General features: G+C 40.4%; 1 protein-coding gene across 2 annotated transcripts in view; it reads right to left on the bottom strand.

Moving 5' to 3' along the window:
- Nucleotides 1-4601: 4601 nt before the first annotated feature.
- Nucleotides 4602-14152, bottom strand: part of Smarca5 (SNF2 related chromatin remodeling ATPase 5) — a 32133-nt gene continuing 22582 nt past the window's right edge. For both annotated transcript variants that reach the window (XM_070022133.1, XM_070022135.1), the window contains exons 15-24: nucleotides 13517-13665; nucleotides 13225-13344; nucleotides 11930-12040; nucleotides 11541-11654; nucleotides 11261-11383; nucleotides 10034-10166; nucleotides 8971-9089; nucleotides 7996-8208; nucleotides 6373-6480; nucleotides 4602-5829 (exon numbers count right to left, since the gene is read on the bottom strand). In XM_070022133.1, coding sequence (XP_069878234.1) covers nucleotides 5764-5829; nucleotides 6373-6480; nucleotides 7996-8208; nucleotides 8971-9089; nucleotides 10034-10166; nucleotides 11261-11383; nucleotides 11541-11654; nucleotides 11930-12040; nucleotides 13225-13344; nucleotides 13517-13665 — 1256 coding nt within the window. In that variant the 3' untranslated portion in view covers nucleotides 4602-5763. The remainder of the gene's footprint in view (nucleotides 5830-6372; nucleotides 6481-7995; nucleotides 8209-8970; nucleotides 9090-10033; nucleotides 10167-11260; nucleotides 11384-11540; nucleotides 11655-11929; nucleotides 12041-13224; nucleotides 13345-13516; nucleotides 13666-14152) is intronic.

Here is a 14152-nt window from a genome sequence, read left to right as displayed (position 1 = left end):
TGCTCAGAACAAGCACTGATCGCCTCGAAGCCACCCGTCAGGAAAGACGCACCCGGCTTCTCCCGCCCCTCCTGTTCCAACCTGGAGACTCCAGAAACATCCATTAGCAAGCACTGATGGAGAGGAAGGTGTGGGTAGGGAAAGAAAGGATGACCCCAGGACCTTTCTGAGTGCAGGTCCCCCCCAAGTCCCTTCCCTGAGCACAGGGCTCAGCTATGAACCCGGTTCATCTTCTAGGGAAAATCGCAGAGCAAAAAATTGTTCATGTCTTGAAAGAACCAACTGTGTCTCATCCCAGTGCAGAACTCGTTATCAGCGTGTTAAGGAAGAGTTGGGCATTCCTTCATGAACTCAGCACAGGCTGTGCTGGCTGCATTCTGAGCTGTTTGGTGTAATGCACTGTGGGGTATGGTTTCCGTGGGTTTGTGGGGGGATGGACTCGATTCAGATTACAGCAAGGCTTGTGTGGTATGGTAACATAGTATAACTTTGCTCACCCTTTACAAGATCCAATAAACGATATCCCAGGCAAACAATGCTTGTTAAGTCTGATTTCTACCAGACCAATTTTTCATTCAATGTACTTCCTCACTATAAAGTCGGCAAAGATGTCATCCTTGTGACTTGATTTTCCACCTGGTGCCTTTAAATCATCCCAAAGGCATTTGCTTCACTACCTTTTCAAGGATGGTGTCTCCATAGTTAGTGGCCAGGCTGTGCACAGGTTTCAAATAGTCAGAAGCTCCTTTTCAGAAGAGTGAACCAAGGACAGGGGCTTCGCTGGAGCCTGGTTGGGTCCCACTATGCCTCCGGCCCTGTCTCCATGGAGCCTCTTGCCTCTAGGGAGAGTTTCTAGCATGTGAGCATCTCAGCTGACACAACCCACCTCCTCTAGATCTCTTACTTCTGTGGCCAGCAAAGCTGAGGTCCTGACTCAGAAGCCTTGCCCAAGTGTCATTCAACATAGAACCATGTTTTTCTTTCTGCAGAGAAAAACGCTGAAAACTCCTTAACTTCCCATCATCTTTTCCAATCAACTGATGATCTGTAAGCTACAGCGCACTGGCCAATTTCGGTTTGACTGAAACCTCCTAACATAGAAACAAAATGAGTAAGATCTCCAACTGATTTTATTTCCCAGCACTTCCTGGAGTCAAAGTGATGGCATGTCTCTCTCTGATACGGTCTTTTCTCTCCCAGACCTGTCAGAGAGGGGAACTGTAACATACTCATAAGGACAAGGCCCACACAGGACCAGAGACAGAATGCCTGAGAAGCATAGCATCGCTGCTGGATCTTTGTCGGCCTCCCTGAAGCCTGTCTCACACTTTGAGGGAGCTGACGGGGTGGGCCACGTGGGAATGTTTGGCGAACGGGCACTGATCTTCCCTGACCATCACCCATCAGCGTACCCTCTGGGAGCACAGGGCAGAGCCCAGTGGAAGATGAGCACCGTGGGATGAACAGGCATGGGGTGTGTGCAGGGGAAGCGGGGTGTCTGTTGGGTACAAGCATGCCTCATCTTTGCTGACCAGCTCCCATCATTTCTACTACCCGAAGCCGGGTACCAGGGGCTCATGCCTGTAACCTTAAGCTCCTCAAGAGGCTGAGATCTGGTTTTGAATATCAGAATATATCAGGAGTATATGTACACATACCATGTGTGCATTTATATACATTATGAATGCATATAAATGTGTATATTTGTATATGTATTGTATTACATAAATATAATTTTGAAAATGAGTGTCCAATTATGAATAAACGTGTGTGCACATTACAAAGGTATATAAATAGTATACTCTAGATTATGTGGGCATCAGCTGACACCTAGACTCTGCCCCAGGAGTGGTCGTGCAGACAAGCCACGTGACCATTCTGGATGAGCAGAAGCAGCCCATCCTGGAGGGCCCAGAGAGGATTCAGTTATTTCTCTGGGTATCACCATCAATGACACCATCCCTGTGGGCCGAGTGCTGTCAGCGCCCACACTGGAAGATGGTAGAGAGTAAGTACCAGGCAGCCAACAGTCTCCACAGCAGAATGAAATGCTGTTTCAGGCTTAACGACTGTGGGAGAAAGGAGATAGTGTCACTGGTACCATGTGCAAATAAACTTTGTGACTGCATGGGTATACATACATACATATACTTATGTATCTATATATGCATATATATACATATATATGTGCCTACACACACGTGCGTGTGTGCGTTTATGGAACTGATTGAGCCTGTGCAAAATGACACTGTATGTTTGTCATCTTTTTAGGCCAGTCCTGGGGCTTGAACTCAGGTCCCTGAGCATCTCTATGCTCACTTGAGCCACAGCACCACTTCTGGCTTTTTGTTGATGTGGTACTGAGGGCTTCATGCATGTTAGGCAAGCACTCTACCACTAAGCCACATTCCCAACCCTCATCTTCTATTTTCTTCTACTTTGTTTCTAAACTCAGTAGAAGTCCATCACTATCAGTTAAATCAACACTTGGGACTAAAAGAGTGACCTCTTAATGTTGGGCAAAAGCACTTACACACACACACACCTTATTTTAGATTTTCACATTTGATGTGAGTGCCCTAAGACATTTGCAAGTAAGCCCAAAGCTTATTTGGGCAGAGCCATGGAAGTCGGAAAATCTTTTCCTCTACTCTCCCTTTGTCTCTAACAGTAAAGTGATAAAATTCAAAAACAAAAAACAAAAAACAAAAACTTGAAAATTAACATAGCCCCCAATTGCCTAATAACTAGTTGTCGATTAGTTTTAAGCTAACAATAGCAATGGTCATAGGTATACCTTGCCTGTATCTGATAAAGACTTGGAATTTAGTCAGAAACCAATTTTGATTTTCCATCATTTTCTTTTAGGTATTTCTTGTAGTTTTGTTTTTGTTTGGTTAGTCATGGGGCTTGAACTCTGTGTCTGGGCGCTGTCCCCGAGCTCTTCAGCTCAAGGCTAGCACTCTACCACTTGAGTTACAGCACCACTTCTGGGTTCTAGTGGTTCACTGAAGTCTTACAGACTTTCCTGCCCATGCTGGCTTTGAACTGCAATCCTCAGATTTCAGCCTCCTGAGTAGCTATGATTACAGGAGTAAACCAACAAAGCCCTAATGTGTTTGTTGTATTTGGGGTGGGTGGGGGGTAGATAGCATCTTGCTATGCATATGTAGCCCTGTCCTTGAACTCTTCATCATTCTGCCTCAAGATCCTAAGAGCTGAAATTATAGTCATGTACCACTCTACTTGGCAAAGTGTACACGTTTTAAAATTGACCTTACAAATTAAAAATATTGATCCCTAGAAAAGTTACCTCTAGCTAAACTAGCTAAACCACAATGCTCAATTTGGTTATTACCTTAGATGATTTTTTTTCATTGGAGTTTTTTACATTTGTTGTTAATTTGAACCTTCAAGCTTAAGACCTGACAATAAACTGTTTCCCCTCTGTATCTTTTCCTCTCAGTTTCTTCATCACTTTTGGGAGCTTCATAAGGATATTTTTTGTAGGTTGTGGGACTTGAACTCTGGGCCTGGGTGCTGTTCCTGAGCTCTTCAGCTCAAGGCAAGCACTCTACCACTTGAGCCACAGCACCACTTCTGGTTTTCTGGTGGTTCACTGGAGGTAAGAATCTCACAGACTTTCCTGCACAGGCTGGCTTTGAACCACGATCCTCAGATCTCAGCCCCTTAAGTAGCTACAATTACAGTCGTGAGCCACTGGGGCCCTGCTGTCCATTATGTTTTTTTCTTTCTTTTTTTTTTTTTTTGTCAGTTGTGGAGCCTGAACTCTGGGCCTGGGCGCTGTTCCTCAGCTCTTCAGCTCAAGGCTAGCGCTCTACCACTTGAACCACAGCACCACTTCCAGCTTTTTCTGCTTATGTGGCGCTGAGGAATCAAACCCAGGGCCTCATGCATGTAAGGCAAGCGCTCTACCACTGAGCCACCTTCCCAGCCCCATCCATAAGGTTTTTTTTCTTTTCTTTTTTTTTGGGGGGGGAAGGGGGTTGTCGTGGGGCTTGAACTCTGGGCTTGGGCACGCTGTCCTTGTGCTCTTTAGCTCAAGGCCAGCGCTCTACCGCTTGAACCACAGCGCCACTTCTGGTTTTCTAGTGGTTTATTGGGGATAAGAGTCTCACGAACTTTTGAACCGCGATCCTCAGATCTCAACTTCCTAAGTAGCTAGGATTACAGGCAGATCTCAGCTTCCTGAATAGCTAGGATTATAGGCGTGAGCCACCGGCACCCAGACATCCATTAGGTTTTCTACAGCTTTACATTTTCAATCATTTTCAGCAACAGTGAGTTCACACTCCTATTAAAACCCCAAACCTTATACACAAGTCAGCGTAGGGGAGCATGGAGTGAGTTCAAATTACTTTGGAATTAACTTGCCAAAAAGAGCGTGGTTAAGGGCGCCAATGCCCACATCTCTGGAAGATTATGCAGAGTATTAGTCATACTGTAGAAAATCAAAACTTTTAATGACTTGTGAGGGATAATTAAAAACAACAAAAAATCGAGAAGAGGAGACCATTTCCTAAGGAAGAAAGTAAAAAATTAAATGAAAAAAATTAAAGAAATGGAAAGAATAGACCACGTTAAGGATTATAAAAGTTATATTTATTCACGATGCTACATTTATTGCATTCCCTTAGAAAAATGGAGAACTGTTTATGTACCCAATTTGCACATATAAAACTTTATACAAATTATGTGTAGCACATAAAGGCCTCTGGTACAGCTAAAATCCTGACACTACAATTTGGGTATTCCTGCTTCAGGGTCTCCAGTTCATCAAGTCTGTTCCATAGAAATAAAAACTAGAACTATACTCAATCCTAACACTTAGAAATTATGTTAAAATATAATAAAATAAAATTTGCATTTACCCTAAAAACTCAAAAATACTATCAACTGGGAGGGGATACATTCTGTTACCAATTTTAACAGTATGGTAAGGTCATACCTTAGTTTGGCTGATTCTTTCAAAATAAAAAAAAAATCACCTTAGTTCTGACATTATCTTTCTAAGTTGTGGCTGTGTGGGAAGGTCATTTGTCAAAATATTTACCAAATACTTAAAAAAAAATATTCCTTTTACAAAATGGTGTAATACTAAATGTCTTTGGCTATACAACTAAAAGGCCACCCGTCCAACGGAGGAGGGCGTCTTTACTCCAGAGCCAACTACAGAAAAGAAAGAAAGCGCAACAGATATATGCACAGAAATGATCATTTGCTTGTCTTTCCCCCTGTTCTACAAGAAGCAAGGAGAATGGAGTTTACATGATCTTTTGATGAGACTCAACAACATTACAAAGAAAATACCAACATTTCTGCAAAGGCAAAGGGAGTTAAAGCAAGTCCACCACTAAGTGAGGAGGAGCAAAGGGACAAGCGCTATCTGCAATGTCATTACTTGTTTGCTTGTTTTTAAGCCACACAAGTGTAGAAATCATAGCTGATAACAAAAAGCCACAAACTTCACAAATGGAACTGTAATAGAAAAATAAATCAAATGAAACATTTATTAATAAATGAAGCCTATTTTATTACTTCAAGTTAATGATAAAAAAATTTTCAGCACAGCTGTTGCATTTAAAAAAGTGAAACTACATACTACGTTTCTAGCTCAGTAAACAGATGAACCTGATGTCTTTGAATGACATAACAATTCAGCATTGTACAGTACATCTTATGAAGACCCGTAAATTAAAGAACTACTAGTTTAAAGTTAGTGATGATGAAACAAATACGCGTTCATAGTTTCAGCTTCTTCTTCCTCCCTCGACCATCAGGTGCTCCATCCATCTTACGTTTCTGTGTCTATAAACAAACACAAAGATTACTTCTCATGACAAGACATAGTAACCATGAAATATTCAGACACATGACTGCCCTTTATAGTGACTGCTAAGTACATTTTCCTCTCCAAGACATAATAAATCTTTCAAAATTAACTATCCAATCTCCAAATTTTACTAAGTTACAAGACAACTTTTTTCCCCTTAAAATGCTTGTCTTCACATTGCTAAGACAGAGCTGAGCAGTAAATCACACTTTAGAAGTCAATCTTAGAGGTTATAAAACTATTTCTGTCATATTACGAAATAAATACCCTAAAATGATTGCATGTATTCCCAAAGAGAAATGCACATCCTGACATTCTTAGGACATACTTTCCCAAACTTTTAGAAACCCCTTATAAGATTTTCCCTATACAGTGTAATCAAGTTTTAATTTATACTTTTTTTTTTTTGCAAAACAAAGAGGCTAATAATACACATGAAAGCCATAAGTTTAACTACTTAAGAAACAAATATATAGCTTATATAATCTTAAAATCTTCACATATTCATGAATACTTACTGTAGGCTTTGGTCCACGTTTCTTTTTCTCTGCCTTCTCTTTCTCTTCTAGTTCCATGTTTTCTCTTTCAATCAAGGTAATTAGGGTATTACACCTCCTCTGCAGTTCCTGCATTACAAATACCCACAGTAAACTTGTACCTGCCATTTGCCTGTGGTCAGGATTTCAATGTCTAAACAAGACTATGCTTTACTAGAAGGAAAGGTATATCATAAACAAGTTTTCATTGTTTGTTATTGCTGAAGCTGTCTTCACACCAAGTTCTACAGCTAGGTAATCTAAATATAACTATACACATTTTCCCACAAAAAATTCAGCATAACTAGAACTGCTCTAAGCTCATGTAAATGACATTCTCAGTTAAAAATGTAGCCGGTGCCAGTGGTTCACACCTGTAACCCTAGCTACTCAAGAGGCTGAGATCTGAGGATTGTGGTTCAAAGCCAGCCTGGGCAGGAAGTCTGTGAGACTCTCATCTCCAATAAACTACTCAGAAAAAGTCAGAAGAGACGCTGTGGTTCAAGGGCAGGAGCAATAGCCTTGAGTACAAAGAGGCTCAGGGACAGCACCTAGGATCTGAGTTCAAGCCCCAGGACAGGCAAAAAATTAAAAAAAAAAAAAAAAAAAGAAAATACCATACACAACTCATTAAATATCTGAAATAATAACATAGAAGGTAATAATATCTAATTAGTTTCCCTTAGTAGGCAGGCATATATTGCCACTGGGCTACTGATAGGCTAAAGTATAGTTTTCACTTTCAGAGCCCTGTATGTTAATGACTTTCTCTAAAAAGGATATCAAAAAACAATGATATCAGTCATCAAACACAAAAACACTTTACTCCGTCCATTGCTGTGTTGTGTGACAATATACTTAAAAGGCACTGAGAACTATAGAAATATTGGAAGACTTGCTCATCCCAGTATGTCCAAACCTAGCACTAGAAAATCTCTACATTTTCATCATCTTGCACAATCAAGGAGTTTAAGAAGTTCAAAACCGCTCAACTACTGAAGGAAAAGAGCCATCTCTTTTTTAGACACAAATGGGATAAACAAAACCCAGAGTTAGATCTCCACCAGGCCAAGTGCTTCTCCATATTGGCCACTTAGAAACACACTCACAAACTAATAAAATGTCAAAAACTAGCAATGCTACAAGTACGTGGCATTAATGGATGGGACTAACAAATAAGCTTTTTAAGTTATGTGTTAGATTTGCAAGCTGTGGATATGAATTACTTTTCTAAAAAAGTTTACAATTTCTGATATCACCTCAAAGTTAAAAAGTATAGGATATATATATATACATATATACATATATATATACATATATATATATATATATATATATATATATTCTGAAGGGCTGGGAAGATGGCTCAGGGGTAGACTGCTTGCCTTGCATGCATAAGGTCCTGGGTCAATTCCTGAGCACTACATAAGCAGAAAAAAGCCAGAAGTGATGCTGTGGCTCAAGTGGTAGAGTGCCAGCCTTGAGCTGAAGAGCTGAGGGACAGCGCCCAGGCCCAGGCCCAGAGTTCAGGCCCATAAAAAACAAAAAAATAAAATTATATTCTGAATTCTGCTCTATTACACAAAAACACAATTGAAAACTCACCATTGCAGTTCTGGACTTAAGAAACCAATCAAATCTAAACTGAGGGGAGTTTCGAATACACTGTCGCAATTCATCATAAACATTTTCCTTGTCAAATCCGAGTTTGTGAAGCATGCAGATGAGAAATCGATCCTCCTCTTCAGTGTAGTTTTTCCCTTTGTTAGTGCCATACGATATTCTCAGCTGATGAAAAGGTGCTTTGTACCGGCCAATCTACGGAAGTCAGACTTGTTAGTAACTATAAATACCATCAGAATATTCTGTCCGAGAATCTCAATTGTACTTCTCCTATAAAACTTTGATGGTGTTTATCATTTTCTAGAGAAATATAAACTCAGACCACCTTCCTGATGCTACTTAGGAAGGACTAAGCTGAGTGTCTGTGACCCAGTATCAGTCAATTCACAGGCTCTTTAACAGTTAATCATTTTTCTCTGAAAAAATTTTAAATTCTCATTTTTTTTAAAGTTACTTTAAGAGGATGGGAATGTAGCTTAGTGGTAGAGTGCTTGCCTAGCATGCATGAAGCCCTGGGTTCTATTCCTCAGTGCCAGAAGCAGCGCTGTGGATCAAAATCTCAAGTGGTAGAGTGCCAGCCTTGAGCAGAGAGAGGCTCAGGGACAAAATCCAGGCCCTGAGTTCAAGCCCCATGATTGGCCAAAAAGTTACTTTACGCCACACATTTGTGACTTGCATGTATAATCCTAGCTTGCTCAGTAGGCTGAGCAAGATATGAAGATCGTGGTTCAAACTCAGTCTAGGCAGACAAATATGAGAAACTCAACTCTAAAATACCACAGAAAAAGACACAAGTGGCAAAGTGCCAGTCTTGAGCGAAAAGGTACAGAACAAAATCAGGCTGAGTTATTAAAGTCCCAGTACCAACACCCCTCCTACCCTAAAAAAGTTACTGCAACTCACAGATAGGAGTTAGGACAGCAACCATCATACTTATTAATATAGTACCAACTGTACCTTTGTATCAAGTGCTTTTTTGATACTTATTCTTCTTTGGATTCTTGCCTCTCCCCTCTCTATCTGAGCCATAATCTTCTCTATGTCCTGGAGCTCATTGCATCTTTCCCAGAACACAGCTATGGAGGAAACGTTGGACAGATGGAGGGAATGAAGGAGAACATTAAAACAAAAGCTTGCCAATACAGATATACATGTGTAATTGATTTGCAAAGGACTAAGAAACATTTTCACTTATTCTACATTTTGTTTCAGTTTTCTTAAATGTGAGAAAACAATTCTGGGTGTTAAAAGTTTACTTCCACTTCTTAAATATTGCTACTCTAAGATTCTGTACATTCTTACCACAGCATATTCAGTATGAAACAAAAATTGAAGTGCCACTGTGCAGTGACCTATTCTGGGTCTTGTGGCTATAGTTAGTTGACCTAAACAACAACAACAACAACAACAACAAATCTAGCCAGGTGCCTGTGGTTCACACCTTTAATCTTAGATACTGTGATTGTGACTCAAAAAAGTTTGAAACTCTTACCAAAAAATCTGTGAAACTATCTTCAACTAATCAGCAGTAAAGGTACACTGGAGATATGGCTCAGAACCACCAGCCACAAGAAAAAAGCCAACTGAAAACTGAGCACTGGTGGCTCACGCCTGTCATCCTAGCTACTCCGGAGGCTGAGATCTGAGGACCACGGTTCAAAGCCAGCCCAGGCAGAAAAGTTTGTGAGACTCTTATCTCCAATTAACCAGCAAAAACCTAGAAACAGAGGTGTGACTCAATTGGCAGAGCATGAGCCTTGAGCAAAAAGGCCAAGCAAGAGTTCAAGACCCCGAGTTTGCCTGTGCCAGCATGCTGCACATACATGAACGTGGATGCACATGCACGTGTGCACGCGCCCACACACACAGTATTTTTAAATAAAACAATTAGGTCCTATCTTAATGAACATACCAGGCTATACCATAATCAGCTGAGATAAAGAAGAGCAGAAGCTTCTACAACTGATAACCTCCAAAGGCCTAATAACACACTTGTTCATTCAATTAATAGAAGTATTACCTGAGTATTCAATGACTTCTTCCGGAGTTTTCCCTTCCACTTCTCTGGCTATGTTTTCAATATCATCACGGCCCCACTTCTCATTGGCTTTGATAAACTGGTTAAAATCTCTCTTATTCCAATTAGTAAATCCCTACAGAGCAATGAATAAAACAATCACAGCATGTTACACTTGGGATAGACTTAAGTTTTTTGGTTTTTTTTTTGGTCGGCTGTGGGGCTTGAACTCTGGGCCTGGGCACTGTCCCTCAGATCTTCAGCTTATGGCGAGCGCTCTACCACTTGAGCTACAGCGCCACTTCCGCATGTTACACTTGGAAACAAAGCCATTACACTTTACCTATGCATTTGAAAATTACAGATAAAGTTTCAACTGCTCCTACTTCAATTAAGTTCTTTTTACAGTGGTTAACTTACTTGTACAGATACACACTTTTACCAACACTTTGTGTTTACTAAAAGAAATAACATTCAATGTGAGGGAGTAAGGTGCAGATGGCATTTTTTTCTGAGCTTTGAAGTACGACTGGGAGTTTTTAAGGAAGGGTCAACATAAGCATCTCTTCAGAGCAGAGATGCCCACAGAGAGAAATGAGAGAGCAGGAAGCTCCAACGGGGGATCACAAGATGGATTCTGAAAGGCTCCGAATGAACCCTGAAGGCTGACAACCAGCACCATGAAGATATCTGTAATTGAAAGTAACTTTGCTGCAATGGGAAACATTCCGGGAAAGATGTGAACACTGAAAAGAAGGTCTTGAAAAATAAACCCTCCACCAATGACTAATCTAGAATCTTCTCAACCATGGTGACAAGTTAACAAACCAAACAATTCAACCATGGTTTACCATCTTCAATCAGTCTGTATTTTCCCTCAACAGGGTATTTTTGTTTGTTTGTCAGTTGTGGGGCTTGTTAGGCACTGTCCCTGAGCTCTTTTTGCTCCAGGATGGTGCTCTATCACTATAAGCCACAGCTTTCCTGCCCAGGCTGGCTTTGAACATGCAATCCTCAGTTCTCAGCCTCCTGAGTAGCTACGATTACAGGTGTGAGCCACCATCACCCGACTCTCACAGTGCTTCTTGCATGGTAGGCAAATGCTCTATGATTGAGCTACAGAACCTTCAGTAACTGTTCTTTGAAAGTAGAAACTTGTATGTACAAATACAACCTTAAACAGCAATTTACAAAATAACTGTTTGCAACTGTGTTGATTGCAGCCTATACCTGTGTCAAAAGCTTCTCTTTTTCTTCTAATTCTTCATCGTTAAGTGGTTCTGCCTCATCGATTTTGAGCTGTTCTTCCTTCTGGGCCTGGGCTGCATTAGGTAGGTCAGGACTTCGAGGTACCTAAGAGAGATGCCATCAATCAGCACACTTAAAGGACATGTAACAGATTAACAGATTTCTCCTCAGGAGAAAGGGTATTGGCTCTACCCTAGTTTTATATGTTTAATATATGAAATTGGTTTTCATTAAAAAACATAAAGTGTAGAATTTCACTTACCTTGTACCCAATAGTTTTTCTGTAATACAGAATTTCTTTTTCCAATAATTCAAATAAACGGGGGGGAAAGAACTGGAAATCCTGAACATTGGGTTGTTTTGGAGGTCTAGGAGCCTAAGAAAAAATAAAACACAGTATTGTCCATTAAAATATAAGCAACAAAAAAACCCTCGACCTACTTGCGTTTGTCATTTCGTAAACCATGACAGCCAATTTTTAAGGAAGTGAAAGCATAGCTCAGTAACGCTGAACCAAAAGAGCAAAAGGATCACCCCAAAGAACTTTTCAGTATTTAAATAATAATGGAAGGGGAATCTGTACAAAAACACACAGAATGTAAGTCTCAATCTTCCTTTGTTGTAACAATGTACGAACAAGCATCAGCTCACCTTGGGTGCTTTCGGTTCACTGACTCGAAGCGCTTCCCTGAAATAGGCATCGACAGCGTAGTTAGCCTTCCTCTCTCGCTTAGGAGGTTCAATCCACTCTGTGAATGCAATCTAGCAGTGGGAAACAAGTGGAATGGCCACTGTTCATTATATACGGTAACAAATGTTAGGGCACATGATGGGCCTAAGTAAGGTACTGATGAAACCCTGACGGCAGGCAAAGGCAGTACAAAAGTCGGGACTATCTTTTGTGCCAGTGAATAATTCTGCTGGACAAGGGTGAAAATACTACAAGATGCAGGTATGTTTAATCCAGAAAAAAAAAAATCTGAGGACATACTTATCAATGTTAACCAGAAAAACTCTACAGAGAATTACATTTTTCTTTTTTTTGACATGTCCTAATTTCTCTCCACATTGGCATGTAGTATTAGCGAAATTAGAAAAAAATTGTCTTAATCCCTACCAATTCTGTTAAATAAAATCCAATTTGTGACATTTTTCTTGATTTTCATTTTCAAGTATCTCAAATTATACTCACTGTACACAAGAAGGTATGTTACAGTACAATCAACTTAACTGCATGAACTTAAGAATAAAAAATTCAAAGCCGGACGCTGGTGGCTCACGCCTGTAATCCTAGCTACTCAGGAGGCTGAGATCTGAGGACTGCAGTTCAAAGCCAGGCTGGGCAGGAAAGTCCGTGAAACTCTTATCTCCAATAAGCCACCAGAAAACCAGAAGTGGTGCTGTAGCTCAAGTGGTAGAGCACTAGCCTTGAGCTGAAGAGCTGAGGGACAGCACCCAGGCCCAGAGTTCAAGCCCCACGACTAACAAAAAAAAAAAAATTCAAGCCAGAAGCTGGTGGCTCACACCTATAATCCTAGCTACTCTGGACTTAAGATCTGAGGATCAGGGTCCGAAGCCAGTTTGGGCAGGAGAATCCATGAGACTCCAATTAACTACTCAGACAAGGCTAGAAGTAGTATTATGGCTCAAATGGTAGAGTGCTAACCTTGAAGAAGCTCAGGGACAGTGACCAAGCCCTGAGTTTAACCCCCAGGACAGATGCACATGTGTGTACACAGATGCACACATAGCGCACATGCACGGGCACACTTACACACACATACACATGCATACACTATCAGAGCTTACCACACAGAAAGTGTTAAAAAATTAGATATGAACAAACAGAACTGTTACTTAAGACAAAATTACAAAGCATTGAAAAACAAAATTCCAAGCTTTCAGCAATATATAGCGCAGGTAATTAAATCCTCATTCTGCAATACCTTTTGTTTTTCTCTGTAGTCTTCCCCTTCAAAGTTATAAACACTTGACTCAGTGTCCATTGTGAAGTTCCTAAGGGAGCTTTCACCCATCTTGGAGAGCTTTTCATTCATTTCTGCAGTCTGAATTGAAGACCAAATGAAGAGCATGAGATCTGTAATCAAGACAACCTAAGATTTTACAGTACATACAAAAGCTTTCTTTATAGGAGGACTATAGGCAGATAACCCACGCCACGGGTCGAGTAGGAAGCACGTCCGCTTAAAAGCAGTGTGTGTTCAGCCTGCAGCTCACCTTCTTTGCACCTCTTTCCAGAATGCCATCGATGTCCTCGTCAGTGATTTCACTCTCCTTTGAGGCGAATACATGAGTGGCTCCATGTCGTATCATTTGAAGCATTTCATCTTTCCCAATTTTGTTCAGATTCTGATCTACAAGCCTCCCTGAAAAAGATGGTGTTAACAATATCATTTTACTGGAAGCATGGAATCTTCAATGTTAGATGTTAATTCACTTCAGATCATTTTCTTATTTATTAACTTGTTAATGCCAAATTTTCATCTTAGGCATTATTTATTGATAAAATGTTTTGTGAAAGGTAAATATAATATCTGAGATATTTAAAAATCAGATTGGGGGGAAAATTTCAACATATATGAAGCATTACAAACACAGTAACTCATTTCTGGTGAGCAGAAGATGCCACTCCTAATCTTCTCAAGGCAGTTTTTTCTTTAAAAAAAGTGAAAGTTAAACTGCAATAAAAACTTATAAAATTCTATTATTTCAATCAGAACAAACACTGCCAGGAGCTGGGGTAGCTCATGCCTGTATTCCTGGCTACTCAGGAAAAGCTGAGAGGATTTTCGTTTGAAGACTTTTACCTTGAATTAACCAGCAAAAAGCCACAAGAGATGTGGCTCACGTGAT

The sequence above is a fragment of the Dipodomys merriami genome, unplaced genomic scaffold (assembly GCF_024711535.1).
Source record: "Dipodomys merriami isolate MVZ:Mamm:240054 unplaced genomic scaffold, mDipMer1.0.p SCAF_15, whole genome shotgun sequence".
Lineage (NCBI taxonomy): Eukaryota > Metazoa > Chordata > Mammalia > Rodentia > Heteromyidae > Dipodomys > Dipodomys merriami.
The sequence above is the reverse complement of the archived record's forward strand: the minus strand, read 5'-3'. Positions and strand labels throughout refer to the sequence as shown.